General features: G+C 37.2%; 1 protein-coding gene across 2 annotated transcripts in view; it reads left to right on the forward strand.

Annotated features, from left to right (window-relative positions):
- The window catches only part of RLF (RLF zinc finger), a 69,043-nt gene that overhangs the window by 28,265 nt on the left and 24,309 nt on the right, over nucleotides 1-16,469 (forward strand). The window contains exons 2-6 of one of the 2 annotated variants that reach the window (XM_080654452.1): nucleotides 1,951-2,105; nucleotides 3,462-3,543; nucleotides 10,108-10,240; nucleotides 13,165-13,253; nucleotides 13,783-13,985. In XM_080654452.1, coding sequence (XP_080510578.1) covers nucleotides 13,824-13,985 — 162 coding nt within the window. In that variant the 5' untranslated portion in view covers nucleotides 1,951-2,105; nucleotides 3,462-3,543; nucleotides 10,108-10,240; nucleotides 13,165-13,253; nucleotides 13,783-13,823. The remainder of the gene's footprint in view (nucleotides 1-1,950; nucleotides 2,106-3,461; nucleotides 3,544-10,107; nucleotides 10,241-13,164; nucleotides 13,254-13,782; nucleotides 13,986-16,469) is intronic. The other variant, XM_080654451.1, reaches the window with a different exon arrangement.

Here is a 16,469-nt window from a genome sequence, read left to right on the forward strand (position 1 = left end):
CCTCAGTTGCACATTGAATCCTTGGCCCTGGTTGGGGTGCAAGCAGGAGGCAACCAATCAATGTATCTCTCTCATGTTGATGTTTCTCTCTCTCTCTCTCACATGAAATAAATAAATAAGATCTCACATGAAAAAGATTTAGAAATATTAAAAATATGTAAATCAGTATAGAGCAAACTGTAAACATAAATATGTGGTATTGAATCTGAAATTGTATTGAAATTGTGTAACTTGCAGTAGTCTTAATGGAGTTTCTGGGTCAGAAGATAGATTGGTAACAACAGTGTTCTAAATGCAAGGGTGGACTGTGGAAAGACCCACCTCACCTGTGTGCACTCTGCCTTTCTATTTGCATACTTTGGCTAGCAGTTGGTTAATTTGCATGTGTGGTTCCAACTGTCACGTTGTGTTGACTCATTCTGAAAGTTCTATGAGGAAAGGTCCCCATGTCTTTCCCCAGCACCTAGGACTGTATGTACAGTAGGCTATCAATAATTTTTGTCACCCTAGCCAGTTTGGTTCAGTGGATAGAGCATTGGCCCATGGACCAAAGGGCCTCGGGTTCGATTCTGGTCAAGGACATGTACCTCGGTTGCTGGCCCGGGCCCTGGTTGGGGCACATGCAGGAGGCAACCAATAGATGTAATTCTCTCACAATGATATTTCTGTCTTTCCCTATTTCTTACACTCTCTCTAAAAATCAATGGGAAAATACCTTCGGGTGAGGATTTAAAAAAAAAACAACAAAACATTTCTATGGCTATTTAAAAAAATAAATATTTGTCAAATGAATAAAATGGTGAATGTATTCAGTAAGCATTTAGTGAGATTTGAGAATGTCCTCTAGGGATGGAGGAGTGTTAGGCCTACAAAGATTGATAAGATATAATATCTGATCAGCCTCAAGGAGCATAAAATCTGGTACTGGTTATGAATTTGTAAAGCTGTCTGGTTTTTAGATAACAAATGCATACATTAAATAATTTGCTGACCTAAAACAGAATTTCTTTCTAACATACATTTAATAAATTTCTGAAGAGTGATTTTTGTGACATCTTACCTATATAACAGATAAGCACATATTCTGTGTTCCTTCTCTCATTTAGCTGAAGAGTATTGTTATGGGGTAAGTTTTATGATCCTGTTATTTACTGTTTTTTTTTTTCATATTTTATTAAAATTTGGAATTTGGCCCTGGCTAGTGTGGCTTTGTTGGTTGGGTGTCATTCCAAGCACTGAAAGATTGCTGGTTCGATTCCTAGTCAAGGCACATGCCTGGGTTGTGGGCTTGATCCCCATTAGGGGGTGTGCAGGAGGCAGCCGATTAATGTTTCGTTCCCTCATGGATGTTCCCCTCACTTCTCCTTTCCCCCCCTCTTTAAAAATCAATCTATATATATATATATATTTTTTTTTAAATCCTCACTTAAGGATATTTTCCCATTGATTTTTAGAGAGAGTGGAAGAAGAGAGAGGGAAAGACAGAGAAATTATCAATGTGAGAGAAACACATCAATTGGTTGCCTCCTGTACGAGCCCCGACCAGAGCATGGGGCAGGCTGGGGAGGAGTCTGCAACCAAGGTACATGCCCTTGCCTGGAATTGAACCCGGGACCCTTTGGTATACAGACCAATGCTTTATCCACTGAGCCAAACCGGCTAGGGCTAGAGATGATAACTTTAGACCTCTAGAGAGCACCACTATAGGCATTTTATGGCTCTACTCAGTGATTTATTTTCCTGTCAAAAGAGCAATTATGCCTTTTCTTTAACTCAGCAAAAACAATTCATTAAGTGGTGAAAATAGAATCCTTTAAACAAGCCAGAGTCTGTAAAGTCAAATACAAGGTGTGTGAGTCTATTAGAAAAAAGGGAACAAAGAGAATCAAAGACAATTTGTTTCATTGTTTTTATTGTTTAAATAATTAAAATTCTTACTTTATTTTTTAGACCCTATTGCAATATGCAAGCAACAAGAATGCATCAGAACATATGGTATATCTTCTGGAGGTATATCGACTTGCTATCCAAAGCTTTGCCAGTGCACGCCCGTATTTAACTACTGAATGTGAAGATGTCCTATTAGTGCTTGGCAGATTAGTACTGTAAGTTTAAGAACTTAAATCATTCTTAAAACTAAGTACTCTTGGTTGTAATATTTGCCTGGCTTCTGGTTCCTATGGCATCATGTTATTCAAAGCACCATTAGAGTTATATCTTTGCATGAAATTTCCTTTGCTCTGAGCCTTCATACTCTGGTTCCCAGGAGATAAGTACAAGCCAAGCAACGTAACCCAATTGCCTCCAGTCTCTTTTCCTGCTCAGGCTTAAAATCCAAGAATGATAGATTTTCTCTGTTTTCAGGTGTAGGTCAGTTTAAATGACAGAGTATCTGTGGAAACTGTTTTGGTCTTAGAGGGACACTTTGGAGAAAGAGGAAAACATTACGAAATTCTGCAATTCAGTTGTATTATTGGAACTAAGAATTTTACTAGCAGAAAATATCAGGGTGTACAATATAACATTACCACTCTAAGAGTCCATGACAGTTTAGCTGCTGTTTTAATAGCTGGCTGCCTAGTTGCAGACAAAATTACACCTCTAATGTAATTTTCAACTGCAAGCTGAAAAAAAATACAGCAGCTCTTTCGTTCTTATTTGGAAATCACCTTGGTTCAGCTTACAGATTGTTTGTTGGGATAACTTCTTGTCTGGGTGATCCATTTTATTTTTCTCTGGCCTCACCCTATTTTCTTTCCTTTTCTCCAAAACCTTTAATACTGTACCTTTAATGGAACACAAACATTCCTGGTTTTATAATCTCATTATTACTTACTAATCCCTAAGGGGCAAAGTAACATTTTGCAAGATTTTAGAGAGGTGTTGGTTTATTGGTATTTTGATTTGATCTTTATTCAGAGTATTATGTATTCCCTTTTAAAAATTCTCCATTATTTTTACTGGGTATTGGTTAGTGTAGAAAGAAGAAAACTCTTTTTTTTCTTGCTTGACTGATTAGAGGTAAAGAAATGACCTTGCCAACTTTCTGCTTATGCAAGTGACAAGAACCTAAATAGATGATAGTTACATATATTTATCACTTTATCAACTGAATTGACAGGAGCATGAGCTCCTGTTTTTATTTTCTGTAATCAGAATGTTTCCTGTACGGTCACCTCCCCTCCCCCTGACACCCCGATTAACTAAATAAAACTGCTTGGTATATGATTAATAAAAAGTTTATATTCTTACTAAATATATTAAAGTAACAATGTAACTATTAAGCATCCTGTTTTTTCTTTTTTTAAAGTTGAAAAGCCACTGTAACAATATTGAAGAAAATTTTAAAGAATAAAAAAATAAATTTAAAAGTCTAAACAAATATATATTCTGTACCAAAGTCATACTGTGTTTGATTATGACTTTAGCCACTTTTATATCCTGACTTATGTATATTGTAGGAGTTGTTTTGAATTGCTGCTTTCAGTGTCTGAAAGTGAACTGCCTCATGAAGTTTGGGTACTCTTTCTTCAGTCTCTACAGGTGAGTTGATTTGGGCTCAAAAAAGGTCTCTGTTTAGGTATACAAGACACCTAATTAATTTCTCTCAGCAAACTAATTTAGAAACTTAGAACAAAACAAGTTAATTATATATTGGTATTAAGTTTGTAAAATGAGAGACCTTTCAGATAAAGGGGGTGTGTTAAAAAATGATTTTTTTGTTTTGTTTTTATTAGCCTTACATAGCTTAGGAATCAACAAAGAAGTTTTCATTATTCAAAAACAGTTTTAGGCAGGATAAAGCTATTAAAAATGTAAAATTGTGTATGGTTATAAGGTAGCAGTATTTGGATCATTCATAATAATACACTTATATAGCAATTTCCTCCTAACACTTCAGGGATTGTGTCAAGCATTGTAAGTCAAAATAATAATAAATTCTATTCATGCTTTTTACTTACAGGAGAGCTACATTGGCTCTCATATTGGCTTGATTATCAGCTTTCTAAGGATGAGCAGATCAGAAGGTAGCAAAGTGGCAAATTTGCTTATTACTGTTAGAGAAAGAAAAAATATTTTTAAAAAATAGACATAAGTAGCCCTAGCCAGTTTGGCTCAGTGGATAGAGCGTCGGCCTGTGGACTGAAGGGTCCCGAGTTCGATTCCGGCCAAGGGCACATGCCTGGGTTGCAGGCTTGATCCCTGGTGGGGGGCGTGCAGGAGGCAGCTGATCAATGATTCTCTCTCATCACTGATGTTTCTCTCTCTCTCTGTACCCCTCTCCCTTCCTCTCTACAATCAATAAAAATAATTTAAAAAAATAGACATAAGTAATAATAGTTATCATTTATTTCTAATCACTAATTATGTGCCAAACACTGTTCTCTGCATGTTTTGTATCTTTTTCTTTTTTAAAAATATATTTTTATTGATTTCAGAGAGGAAGGGAGAAGGAGAGAGATAGAAACATCAATGATGAGAGAGAATCATCAATTGGCTGCCTCCTGTACTGGAAATCTACATATTTTTTTTCTTATATAGATGCCTGAATAAAAGTGGTATTTTAAATATATCACTTTCTGTGTTATTTTTATGTCTTAAACTCTTTCACACTGGGGATTGAGCCCACAACCCAGGCATGTGCCCTTGACCGGAATTGAACCTGGGAACCTTCTTTCCACTGAGCCAAACTGGCTAGGGCTTGTATCTTTTTCTTAATCCTCACCCAAAGAGATTTTTTCCATTGATGATTTTTTTTTTTTTTTTTTAAAGAAAGAGTGGAGGGGAGGAAGAAAGAGGAGGGAGAGAGAAACATTGATGAGAGAGAGACACATTGATTGATTGCCTCCCACACATGCTCTGACTGTGGCCAGGGATTGAGCCTGCAACCGAGGTACCTGCCCTTGACCGGGAATCGAACTTGAGACTATTCAGTCCAAGGGCTGACACTCTAACCACTGAGCAACCGGCCAGGGCTGTTTTGTATCTTTTACTCAAATTATAAACTTCATAGTCATTTGACTCTCCATTTACAAATGGGGAGACAGGCATAGAGAGTTTAATTAATTAGCTTGCCCAAAGTTACAACCAGGTTTATATCCAGAGCTTTGTATCCTTGAAGACCCAAACTCCATAGTAGCTTGGACCTGTTTCATGAACGCACAAGAAATGATCTGCATATTAACAGACACACCTCATTATCTGGGAATTTCTTTTCTGGGATATATAAACCAAAATGAAAAAATGTTAATATTTTTCTCTTTGTGGAAAAGAGATTTATTTGTCATGTTCTTGGACTGTTTCAATCCTTGTAATGTGGTACTAGTTCTTCACATAATTATACAACGTCTTTCATACCTAGCACATTGATTTTGTTACTCTTTGTTGTTTTTTTGTTTTTTTTTAAATATATTTTATTGATATTTACAGAGAGGAAGGGAGAGGGATAGAGAGTTAGAAACATCAATGAGAGAGAAACATCGATCAGCTGCCTCCTGCACACCCCCTACCAGGGATGTGCCCGCAACCAAGGTACATGCCCTTGACCGGAATCGAACCCGGGACCCTTCAGTCCACAGGCCGATGCCCTATCCACTGAGCCAAACCGGCTAGGGCTGTTACTCTTTGTTTTGAGTCCTGCCAGTAGTTTTGTCCTGGCATATGGCATTCTAGAAGGCATATTTACTTACTCTTATTAGGGCTGTTGCTATTATTTTTATTAGTATCTTTTTTTTTATTTTATTGATATTTTACAGAGAGGAAGGGAGAGGGATAGAGAGCTAGAAACATCGATGAGAGAGAAACATCGATCAGCTGCCTCCTGCACACCTCCCACTGGGGATGTGCCTGCAACCAAGGTACATGCCCTTGACCGGAATCGAACCCGGGACCCTTCAGTCCGCAGGCCGACGCTCTATCCACTGAGCCAAACCGGTTTTGGCTTTATTAGTATCTTTTGCAGAGGGAATACTCTCACATTTCTTCTTTTCTTAGATAGATGCCTGAATAAAATATTTTTCTTTATTCCCCATCTGTGTAAGAGTTTTTATCAGACATTTAGGATATATTTTTGAATGTGTTAAAAAAATAAGTGCAGTAGAGGTACAAATAAATGTAAGATGTGGTTCCTTTTGAAATCTAAAAGATAAAACACTGTAATTTTCTTAGTTTAAGTGATAAGTGGACAAGATCACAGATGTTTTGAGGATACTGTTAGTAATAGAATAGTTTTAGCAGGCAGGCCACTGATAGAACACTCAGTCACAACTTAAAGCTATGTAACCCTTCCAGACTTTTCACCCTATGGATATAAAAATACACTCTGAAATCGATCTTTTGTTGTTGTTAATCCTCACCTGAGGATATTTTTCCATTGATGTTTAGGGAGAGTAGAAGAGAGAGGGAAAGACAGAAACTTAGATGTGAGAGAGAAACACATCGGTTGGTTGCCTCCTGCACGAGCCCCGGGCTGGGGAGGAGCCTGCAACCAAGGTACGTGCCCTTGACTGGAATTGAACTTGGAACCCTTTGGTCTGCAGGCCGATGCTCTATACACTGAGCCAATCTGGCAAGGGCTGAAATGGATTTTTTAATAAACTAAAATGAGCTCCTATGTTTTGTAACTTCTTTGAAACTTAATAATTTTATCATTAATTGAGGTTTCCCGGACCCAGTGTCAGTATGGGGTGTGGTTTCCACACCAGCAATTCTTGTACTCCAGCAGTGTGTCAAGGAATTAATTGAACTGAATTGTGACACTGTCTACCCAGAGAAGAGAGCATCAGATTCTCTTCCTCCCCCGCCACACACTTCAGACACCAGCCACAAACCTAGTTGTTACCTGGACTTCTGACTGACTGCCATAAACCAGAGGTTCCTTATGACTGCCTTGGGGTCGATTAAATTGCTAGAGCAGATCACAGAACTTAGAGAAACATTTTATTTATTAGATCACCAGTTTATCATGAAAGGATATAACTCAGAAATAGCCAGATGGAATACATAGGGCAATGTACATCGGAAGGGGCATGGAGCTTCTGTGCCCAGGAACTGTGGATGAAGACCAACTGTCTTATAAATCACAATATTGCAATCATGGACATATGTCTAGGATTATATACACAGATCTCCCTTTCTGATAACCTCCTGAGATTCTGTTGTGTGGCTGCACCATAAATTATTTGATTAAGCCCTGATCGGTTTGGCTCAGTGGATAGAGCGTCGGCCTGCGGACTCAGGGGTCCCAGGTTCGATTCCGGTCAAGGGCATGTACCTTGGTTGCAGGCACATACCCAGTAGGGAGTGTGCAGGAGGCAGCTGATTGATGTTTCCCTCTCATCGATGTTTCTGGCTCTCTGTCCCTCTCCCTTCCTCTCTGTAAAGAATCAATAAAATAAATTTTTTAAAAAATTATTTGATTAAATCTCTTTGCTATTTGTTATAAGTAGTGCTAGAGTGAACATCTTGTGCTAGTATTTTTGTACTATAGATTTCCAGATGTCCACTAGGATATATATACATGTATATATATTTTTAATATGTTTTTATTGATTTTATAGAGGAAGTGAGAGGAAGAGAGAGAGAAACATTGATGAGAGAGAATCACCCATTGGCTGCCTCCAGCATGCCTCCCACTGGGGACCTAGTCTGCAACCCAAGTATATGCCCTGACCAGGAATCAAACTGGTGACCTCTTGATTTCTGGGTCAACCCTCTATTGCTGAGCCACATCAGCTGGGCTCCATCATCGTTTTAAAAGATTCTATTTAATATTTTTTAAAGTAACTTTGCTATAATAAATATGTACCCATTGGTAACAAAGGATTACACACATCATTCTTTTTTTTTTTTTTTAAATATATTTTATTGATATTTCACAGAAAGGAAGGGAGAGGGATAGAGAGCTAGAAACATCGATGAGAGAGAAACATCGATCAGCTGCCTCCTGCACACCTCCCACTGGGGATGTGCCCGCAACCAAGGTACATGCCCTTGACTGGAATCGAACCCGGGACTTTTCAGTCCGCAGTCCGACGCTCTATCCACTGAACCAAACCGGTTTCGGCACACACATCATTCTTACTTAGAATAAACTGTATTTTGAACAGAGAAAAAAGTAGAAAACTTTTGTTTTTAATCCAAACTGTAGTTTTTATTTCAGTTGGTGATAGTATTTTTTGCTAAAGTATAATGGTATAGATATGCTTAGATATTATAAATATGGTAACAGACACAGCAAATTCTGAAATTTTCACGTGCAGTCTTCACCTTTACTTCAAAGTAAATGCCTGTTGTCTTAAATTAAAGAGAAGCCTGAGGACAAGCCAAGCAACATTTGTAAAATATTACTGTTTGTAAACTATTAACGGGAAATATCACTTTCTGTGTTAATTTTTATGTCTTAAACTCTTTCTCAGTAGAAGATAACATATTGGGAATGTATTTAACTACAATTTTTAAAAAATATATTTTATTGGCCAAAACCGTTTTGGCTCAGTGGATAGAGCGTCGGCCTGCGGACTGAAGGGTCCCGGGTTCGATTCCAGTCAAGGGCATGTACCTTGGTTGCGGGCACATCCCCAGTGGGAGGTGTGCAGGAGGCAGCTGATCGATGTTTCTCTCTCATCGATGTTTCTAGCTCTCTATCCCTCTCCCTTCCTCTCTGTAAAATATCAACAAAATATATTTAAAAAAAAATATATATATATTTTATTGATTTTTTTTTTTTTTTTTTACAGAGAGGAAGGGAGAGGGATAGGATAGAGAGCTAGAAACATCGATGAGAGAGAAACATCAATCAGCTGCCTCCTGCACATCCCCTTATGGGGATGTGCCCACAACCAAGGTACATGCCCTTGACCGGAATCGAACCCGGGACCCTTCAGTCCGCAGGCCGACACTCTATCCACGGAGCCATACCGGCTAGGGCATAAGATTACATTCTTAAGTCTGTGAACTTTTCAAACTTATATTTTCCAAAGGAATAGTATATTGCTGTAAGTGAAAGCTATGTTCCTTGAGAATTTCAGAAGTCTAAATTAAGGGAAAACAAGTTAATTTTAAATATGGGAACAACCAATAATCCTCACTAGTAATAAAGGATAGTGAGACATATACTTAATTATTTACGCCAAGTTAAATTTCTAACCCTCTTTCCCCCACCCTTTATGTATGGATTTTTAAATTTAATTTTTTCCATCACCATTTATATATAAGTATTTTAAAGAACAAATTATAGGCAATTTTGTTGTCTTTTTAAAAGAAATATATTTTTATTGATTTCAGAGAGGAAGGGAGAGGGAGAGATAGAAACATTGGATAAGAGAGAATCATCCATCAGCTGCCTCCTGCACACTCCCTACTGAAGATTGAGCCCACAGCCCAGGCTTGTGCCCTCACTGGGAATCGAACACTTTTACCTCCTGGTTTATGGGTCAATACTCAATCATTGAGCCACACTGGCTGGGCTATATTTTGTTTTCAGTGGAGATAGAATGATAGCTAATAACCTAGACTTTCCACGATATTTCATATACAGCCATCTCATTTAAAAAGCCATTTGATAGAATAATTTAAGCAATTGAAAAAGTATATGACAATTTGTGTCATTAAGTAATATTTCTATTAAATGGAATAGGCTGCCTCTGAATACTATAGAATTCTTTAAAGGAAAGCTTTTTCATTGGCCATAAAATAATTTAGTAATGCAAGGATGTAATTGAATTGTGATGCTAATTTTACCTAAGGGGAATTTAGGAAATTTTTTTAATATATATTTTTTTATTGATTTCAGAAAGGAAGGGAGAGAGAGATAGAAACATCAATGATAAGAATCATTGATCTGCCTCCTTCACGCCCCCCATTGGGGATTGAACCCACAACCCAGGCATGTGCCCTTGAAAGGAATTGAACCTTAGGACTCTTTGTCCATAGGCTGATGCTCTATCCACTGATCTAAACCAGCTAGGGCTCATAAAGCTTTGAGTATAGTTTCCCACCCCCAAAATATATAGGTCCTTTTATAGACATTCATCTATATTTAAAAGGCAAAACTACTGTCTATATTGCTTACTAGCCTATTTTCTGGATATGCTGTTTTTGTTTTAGGAGTCACATGATGCATTATTGGAATTTGGGAATAATAACCTACAAATATTGGTTCATGTTACCAAGGAAGGGGTGTGGAAAAACCCAGTTCTTCTTAAAATTCTGTCCCAACAGCCAGTAGAAACAGAAGAAGGTGAGTCTTAAAGCATACCGACTATATTAAAGGAGGAGTTAGTTCTATGAGAATTAAAATTGATATGTGGGTTAAAATTTTGTGAACTTTACCTGATGTTTATACCCAGTCATTCTGTTCTCCTTGGAATAGTAAAAACTAACCATTAGCATTTAATGTTTTAGGGGTTTTTTTTTAATCCTCATTCGAGGACATGCTTATCGAGGAGGGCAGAGGGACAGAGACTTCGATTGGTTGCCTTCCATACATGTCCCAACTGGGGATCGAACCTACAACTTTTTGGTACACGGTATGATGTCCCACCAACTGAGCAGCTTGGGCCAGAGAACATTTAATGTTTTGCCTAAGGATTCTTTCATTTTTAAGTAGTGTTTTAAGTTCTTTGTACTTATTTTTTTAAAGATTTTATTTATTATTTTTTTTTTTTAGAATTTTTTTATATATATATATTTTATTGATTTTTTACAGAGAGGAAGAGAGAGGGATAGAGAGTCAGAAACATCGATGAGAGAGACATCGATCAGCTGCCTCCTGCACGCCCCCTACTGGGGATGTGCCTACAACCCAGGTACATGCCCTTGACCAGAATCGAACCCGGGACCCTTCAGTCCGCAGGCCGACGCTCTATCCACTGAGCCAAACCGGTTAGGGCTATTTTTTTAAAGATTTTAAATTGACTTTTAGAGAGGAAGCAGGAGAGAGAGAGAAAAAAAAAACACATCTATATGAGTGCAATCTATCAGCTTCCTACTCTATGCCCCTTACTGGGGATTGATTCCCAACCTGGGCATGTGCCTTGATGGAATTGGACTGGCAACTCCTCGGTGCCTGGGACGACTCCCAACCAACTGAGCCACACTGGCCAGGGCTCTTTTGCACTTACTTGAAAATGTTTCATTGAGTAACAATGTTCAGACAAAGTTCCTGAGGTAGAAATGAATAATCTGCTTCTAGACTTTGGTGTAGAGCTTAATATTTGTACACTATAAATCTTTATTATTATGCTTAAAGAGAAATGTAAGTATGGTGAAAGAAGTAAATGTGGGAATTTAGAAGAGGGTGGGTTGTATAGATTACATGCCTGTTTTCAGGTGTGGGATTTGTGAAACTGCTTACACCCTAGTAGGGCAGATAAATAGAGCAGAAAAGGATTTAGGGCTGACAGATGTGGTAGAAGATAATATGGGTGAATTAGATTGGAGAGAGTTTTTAAAAGAATTGCTAGGACACAACACCTAACTTCATTTCCTTGAGTAAAGGAGTTGGCTAGGAAGAATAACGCCAGAATTTCATTTCTGTATGATTGAGAAAGTACCATTACTAAAAATAGGAGTAACGAATTAGGAACTATTTGGGAGATATGATTATGAGTTCTTTTGTGCTATTTAGTGCCTGTGGCACTAAGCTGGAAAAGTCCAAGTGAAAGTGATCTGTTTTCTGTCCATGCTTTTTGACCTTTACTACACATTATCTATCTGGAATGTAAAACCAAAACACACACCCACGCCTGAAGGTCAGGCTCCATCTGCTAAATCAAAATCTCTAGAATTGAAGCTCTGGCATCCAGACCTTTTTGAAATGCCACAGGAAATGGGCATCTCCCACCTATGAGTGGTGGGAGTATAAATTGTTATAAACTCTGAAAATCAATTTGTCACAAGGTCCAGTTCTAGGAATTTTTTTTCCATAGACATATTCATCCATGGTTGGAATAGCCTATGTACAGGACTGTAAATTATAGCACTATTGATGTTTGTCAAAGATTGGAAACAACTTGCAAGTGTATCAGTGGGGGATTGGTTAAATTAATTACAGTATACCCACACAGTGGAATACTATTCAGTTGTTAAAAGTATTGAGGTAGCTCAATGTGCAGTGATGATAGAATGATGTGTATGATATATTAAATGGGAATCTTCGGTACTCAGAATATTTTTGGAAGTATAAACAAGACATTGGAAATGGTTATTGTTTCTTGGGGAGGGAGACTATGGGACTGGTTTCAGAGTAGAAAGAAGACAGTTTTTAACTACACCTTTTTGTATGCCTTTTGAGTTTTGTGTCATGCGTATATGGAATTAAACCCCCAAAAAGGGGGAGTTTTGAAAACCTTTGATCCTGATACATAGTTAAGATTGGGCCAGTGGTTTATCTCCCTCCCTCCTCAGTGGTTTATTGTTAATATTAATGATTTCTACCCCGTATGTGGCCTATAGACATAGCACCATGGGTATCACCTGAGAGGCTTGTTAGAAAAGCAGAATCTCAAGTCCCATTCCAGACCTACTGAATTAGAATCTGTATTTTAATAAGATTCCCCAGGTGATTCAGAAGGCACTTTGAGGTTTGAGGAACACTATTTTAGATGAGCCACTTAAAGCAGTTTGCTTATTCATCACTTGTCTTTTTAAAAAATATGTTTTTATTCATTTCAGACAGAGGAAGGGAGGGAAGAGATAGAAACATCAATGATGAGAATCATTGATCAGCTGCCTTCTGCACACCCCCTACTGGGAATTGAGCTTGCAACCCAGACATGTTGACCTCCTGGTTCATCGTTTGACACTCAACCACTGAACCACACGGGTGGGGCACCACTTGTCTTGATATGCAATATTCCCACCTCTATTCTTTAAATGTAAAACGATGCCACACACTTGTAGAGAATCTGCTGTTCATGAATTGAGGGCTTGTCCAGAATACTGTGCAAATCAGTGCTCAGGTGCTTAATATTCAGTATTGCTCAGCAGCATTTTCCAAAGTGTGTACTGAACCAGGAACATATTTACATTGTACTAATAATATATGTAAAAGGGTTCTCTGGTCAAATCAGTTTGGGAAACATTGGATTAGATCAAAGTGGACAGTTTTCTTTATTGTAGGACTGTTCAGAGATTTGACCAAGGAATCCTTTTTTTTTCTAGGACTATCTCTCAGGTCTTTTGGTCGGTGGAACACACTTTGAGAAATGCCTGGTTTAGAGGAAAGAGCACCACTGGCTTTGGAATTTTTGGCAAGTTACCTAATTTCTCTGAATATTAATTTTCCTAACCTTAAACTGGGGATAATACTTGCCTTGGTGGTGGTGTGAGGAATAAATGAGAGGTATATAAAAACACTCAGCTAAAAGCTTGGCTACCTCATAATTATAAGTTGTAGTTGTTAATATTACATAGGTTACTTGTTTCTTTTTCTTGCACTTATGCTTATAGTTCATTTCACTATTTCTGATTATCTTTATCAGAAAGTGAGGAATGAGGGCAAATAATTAATTTTGATAAAGGGTTAGTAGCTTTATTAAAAGGTTTGGTGTTCCAAATAAAACTGCTAAGTAATGTGGGAAGCATTAACAAAATGCTTTTTATTTTACTCTGCTCTATTAAATGAGTATTGAGACTAGATTCAACTTCCCAGTTATATCAACTGATTTTTTTATTCATTAAAAACAAATGAACAACATTGAAAGCTATCAAACTTTCATCATAACAACCTTGACATTTTATGTGGTATATTATAAAAATGTTTTTTTTCCTTTTTTCTAGTCAATAAGTTGATTGCTGAAGAAGGACCTTTCTTTCTGCAAATGCGAATAAAACATTTGTTGAAATCTAACTGCATCCCTCAGGCTACTGCCTTATCAAAACTGTGTGCAGAATCTAAAGAAATTTCAAATGTGTCATCTTTTCAGCAAGCCTATATCACATGTTTATGTTCCATTCTCCCTAATGAAGATGCTATTAAGGAGGTAAGTAAAGAGAATAACTGCTGTTGTCATTCAGATTTACTATGAATTTTAGTAGAATTTGATAAGTGCTGCATGGCATGATGAAAACCAAGACACCCCCCACCCCCCTCCCCGACTACTGAAAAGTACTGTTTTGGGTTTTTTTTATTTGAAAATTACTGTTTTAATTGTATATTTAAGTGTTCAACAGATTGAATATAAAGTTATGTCGTAGGTAGATTTCAAAAGTAGGTCATTAAAGAATATGTAGATGTTTGTGTTTGAGTAATGGTTTGCTTTGAAATCTTTAAATGTGAAAGTTGTTTTTTCTTAAAATAATGTTTTTTTCTATGTTTGGGAAATGCAGGAATTATTAATACTGGCGTCAAGGAAGAAACTAAAGAGAATGACACCTTTAGCTTAAATTACTTTATACATTAACTATAAGCAGAGAAATGTAGGACTTTAGAACCCATGAATACATTTTGAACAGGGATTAAGTGGACAAATGGGATACCATTGAAAATAATAAGTGATTGAGTCTTTTTTAAAACTATTTTATCAGTCACATTGCATTCTTTTTTTTAAACCTGAGTCATTGTTTTCCTCAGAAAAGTTAAAATTAGTTTTTTCTAATAGTTTTTGATAAGTTATACAGAGAAAAATGAGGAATTCCTAGGCTGTAATTTATCATCTGTCTTTATTTCTCTTACCTGCCATTCAAATCTGACATAGGGATTCTCATTTTACGTCTACACTGACCTTTCTTATTTAATGAAGGAACCCCATGGATCTGGATTTATGGTGTAGTAATTCTTAAACTTTTATGACAATTTAAACTATAAGTATTCTACCTTCCAAATGCAACTCTCCTCTGTCTTTTCACCTCACTCCCTTTAATATAAAGCAAGCATGTCAAAGTCTAACATGGGCCAAATAAACAAGGTTTACGTTTATGTGGGCTGCAAAAAAACAAAGGCTTCAATTTTCATGGAAATGTAGGTTTATTTGGATAGAGACATGCTAAATACAAAGAGCTGAAATAAATGAGTAATTGTTAACATAAAATAATAAAACATTTTAATAAAAATTAATATTTTTTTTACCTGTCAATAATAACTTTATTTTTTTAAAATTTAATAAGTCTTTATTGTTCAGATTATTACAATTGTTTCGCCTTTTTCCCCCCATAGCTCCCCTCCACCCGGTTCCCACCCCACCCTCTGCCCTTACCTCCCTCCCACTGTCCTCGTCCATAGATGTACAATTTTTGTCCAGTCTCTTCCTGTACCCCCCACACCACTTTCCCCCTGAGAATTATCAATCCACTCCCATTCTATGCCCCTGACTCTATTATATTCACCAGTTTATCTGTTCCTCAGATTTTTAATTCACTTGATTTTTATTTTTTATTTTTTTAAAATATATTTTATTGATATTTTACAGAGAGGAAGGGAGAGGGATAGAGAGCTAGAAACATTGATGAGAGAGAAACATCGATAAGCTGCCTCCTGCACACCTCCCACTGGGGATGTGCCCGCAACCAAGGTACATGCCCTTGACTGGAATCGAACCCGGGACCCTTCAGTCCGCAGGCCGACGCTTTATCCACTGAGTCAAACCGGTTTCGGCTAATTCACTTGATTTTTAGATTCACTTGTTGATAGATATGTATTTGTTGTTCATAATTTTTATCTTTACCTTTTTCTTCTTCTTCCTCTTCTTAAAGAATACCTTTCAGCATTTCATATAATACTGGTTTGGTGGTGATGAACTCCTTTAGCTTTTTCTTGTCTGTGAAGTTCTTTATCTGACCTTCAATTCTGAATGATAACTTTGCTGGGTAGAGTAATCTTGGTTGTAGGTTCTTGCTATTCATCACTTTGAATATTTCTTGCCACTCCCATCTGGCCTGCATAGTTTCTGTTGAGAAATCAGCTGACAATCGTATGGGTGCTCCCTTGTAGGTAATTAACTGTTTTTCTCTTGCTGCTTTTAATATTCTCTCTTTGTCTTTTGCCCTTGGCATTTTAATTATGATGTGTCTTGGTGTGGTCCTCTTTGGATTCCTTTTGTTTGGGGTTCTCTGTGCTTCCTGGACTTTTAAGTCTATTTCTTTCACCAGGTGGGGGAAGTTTTCAGTCATTATTTCTTCAAATAGGTTTTCAGTATCTTGCTGTCTTCTTCTGGCACCTTCATAATTCTGATGTTGGTACGCTTGAAGTTGTCCCAAAGGCTTCTTACACTATCTTCAACTTTTTTGATTCTTTTTTTTTTCTTTTCCGGTTGAGTGTTTTTTGCTTCTTTGTATTTCAAATCTTTGACTTGATTCTTGCATTCCTCTAGTCTGCTGTTGGGTCTCTGTATAATATTTTTTATTTCAGTCAGTGTATGTTTAATTTCTAGTTGGTCCTTTTTCATATCCTGGAGGGTCTCGTTGAATTTATCGGTCTTTTCTAGGATATTCTAGAAAAACCTTATAACCGTGGTTTTGAATTCTATATC

The sequence above is a fragment of the Plecotus auritus genome (genome assembly GCF_963455305.1).
Source record: "Plecotus auritus genome assembly, chromosome: 2".
NCBI lineage: Eukaryota > Metazoa > Chordata > Mammalia > Chiroptera > Vespertilionidae > Plecotus > Plecotus auritus.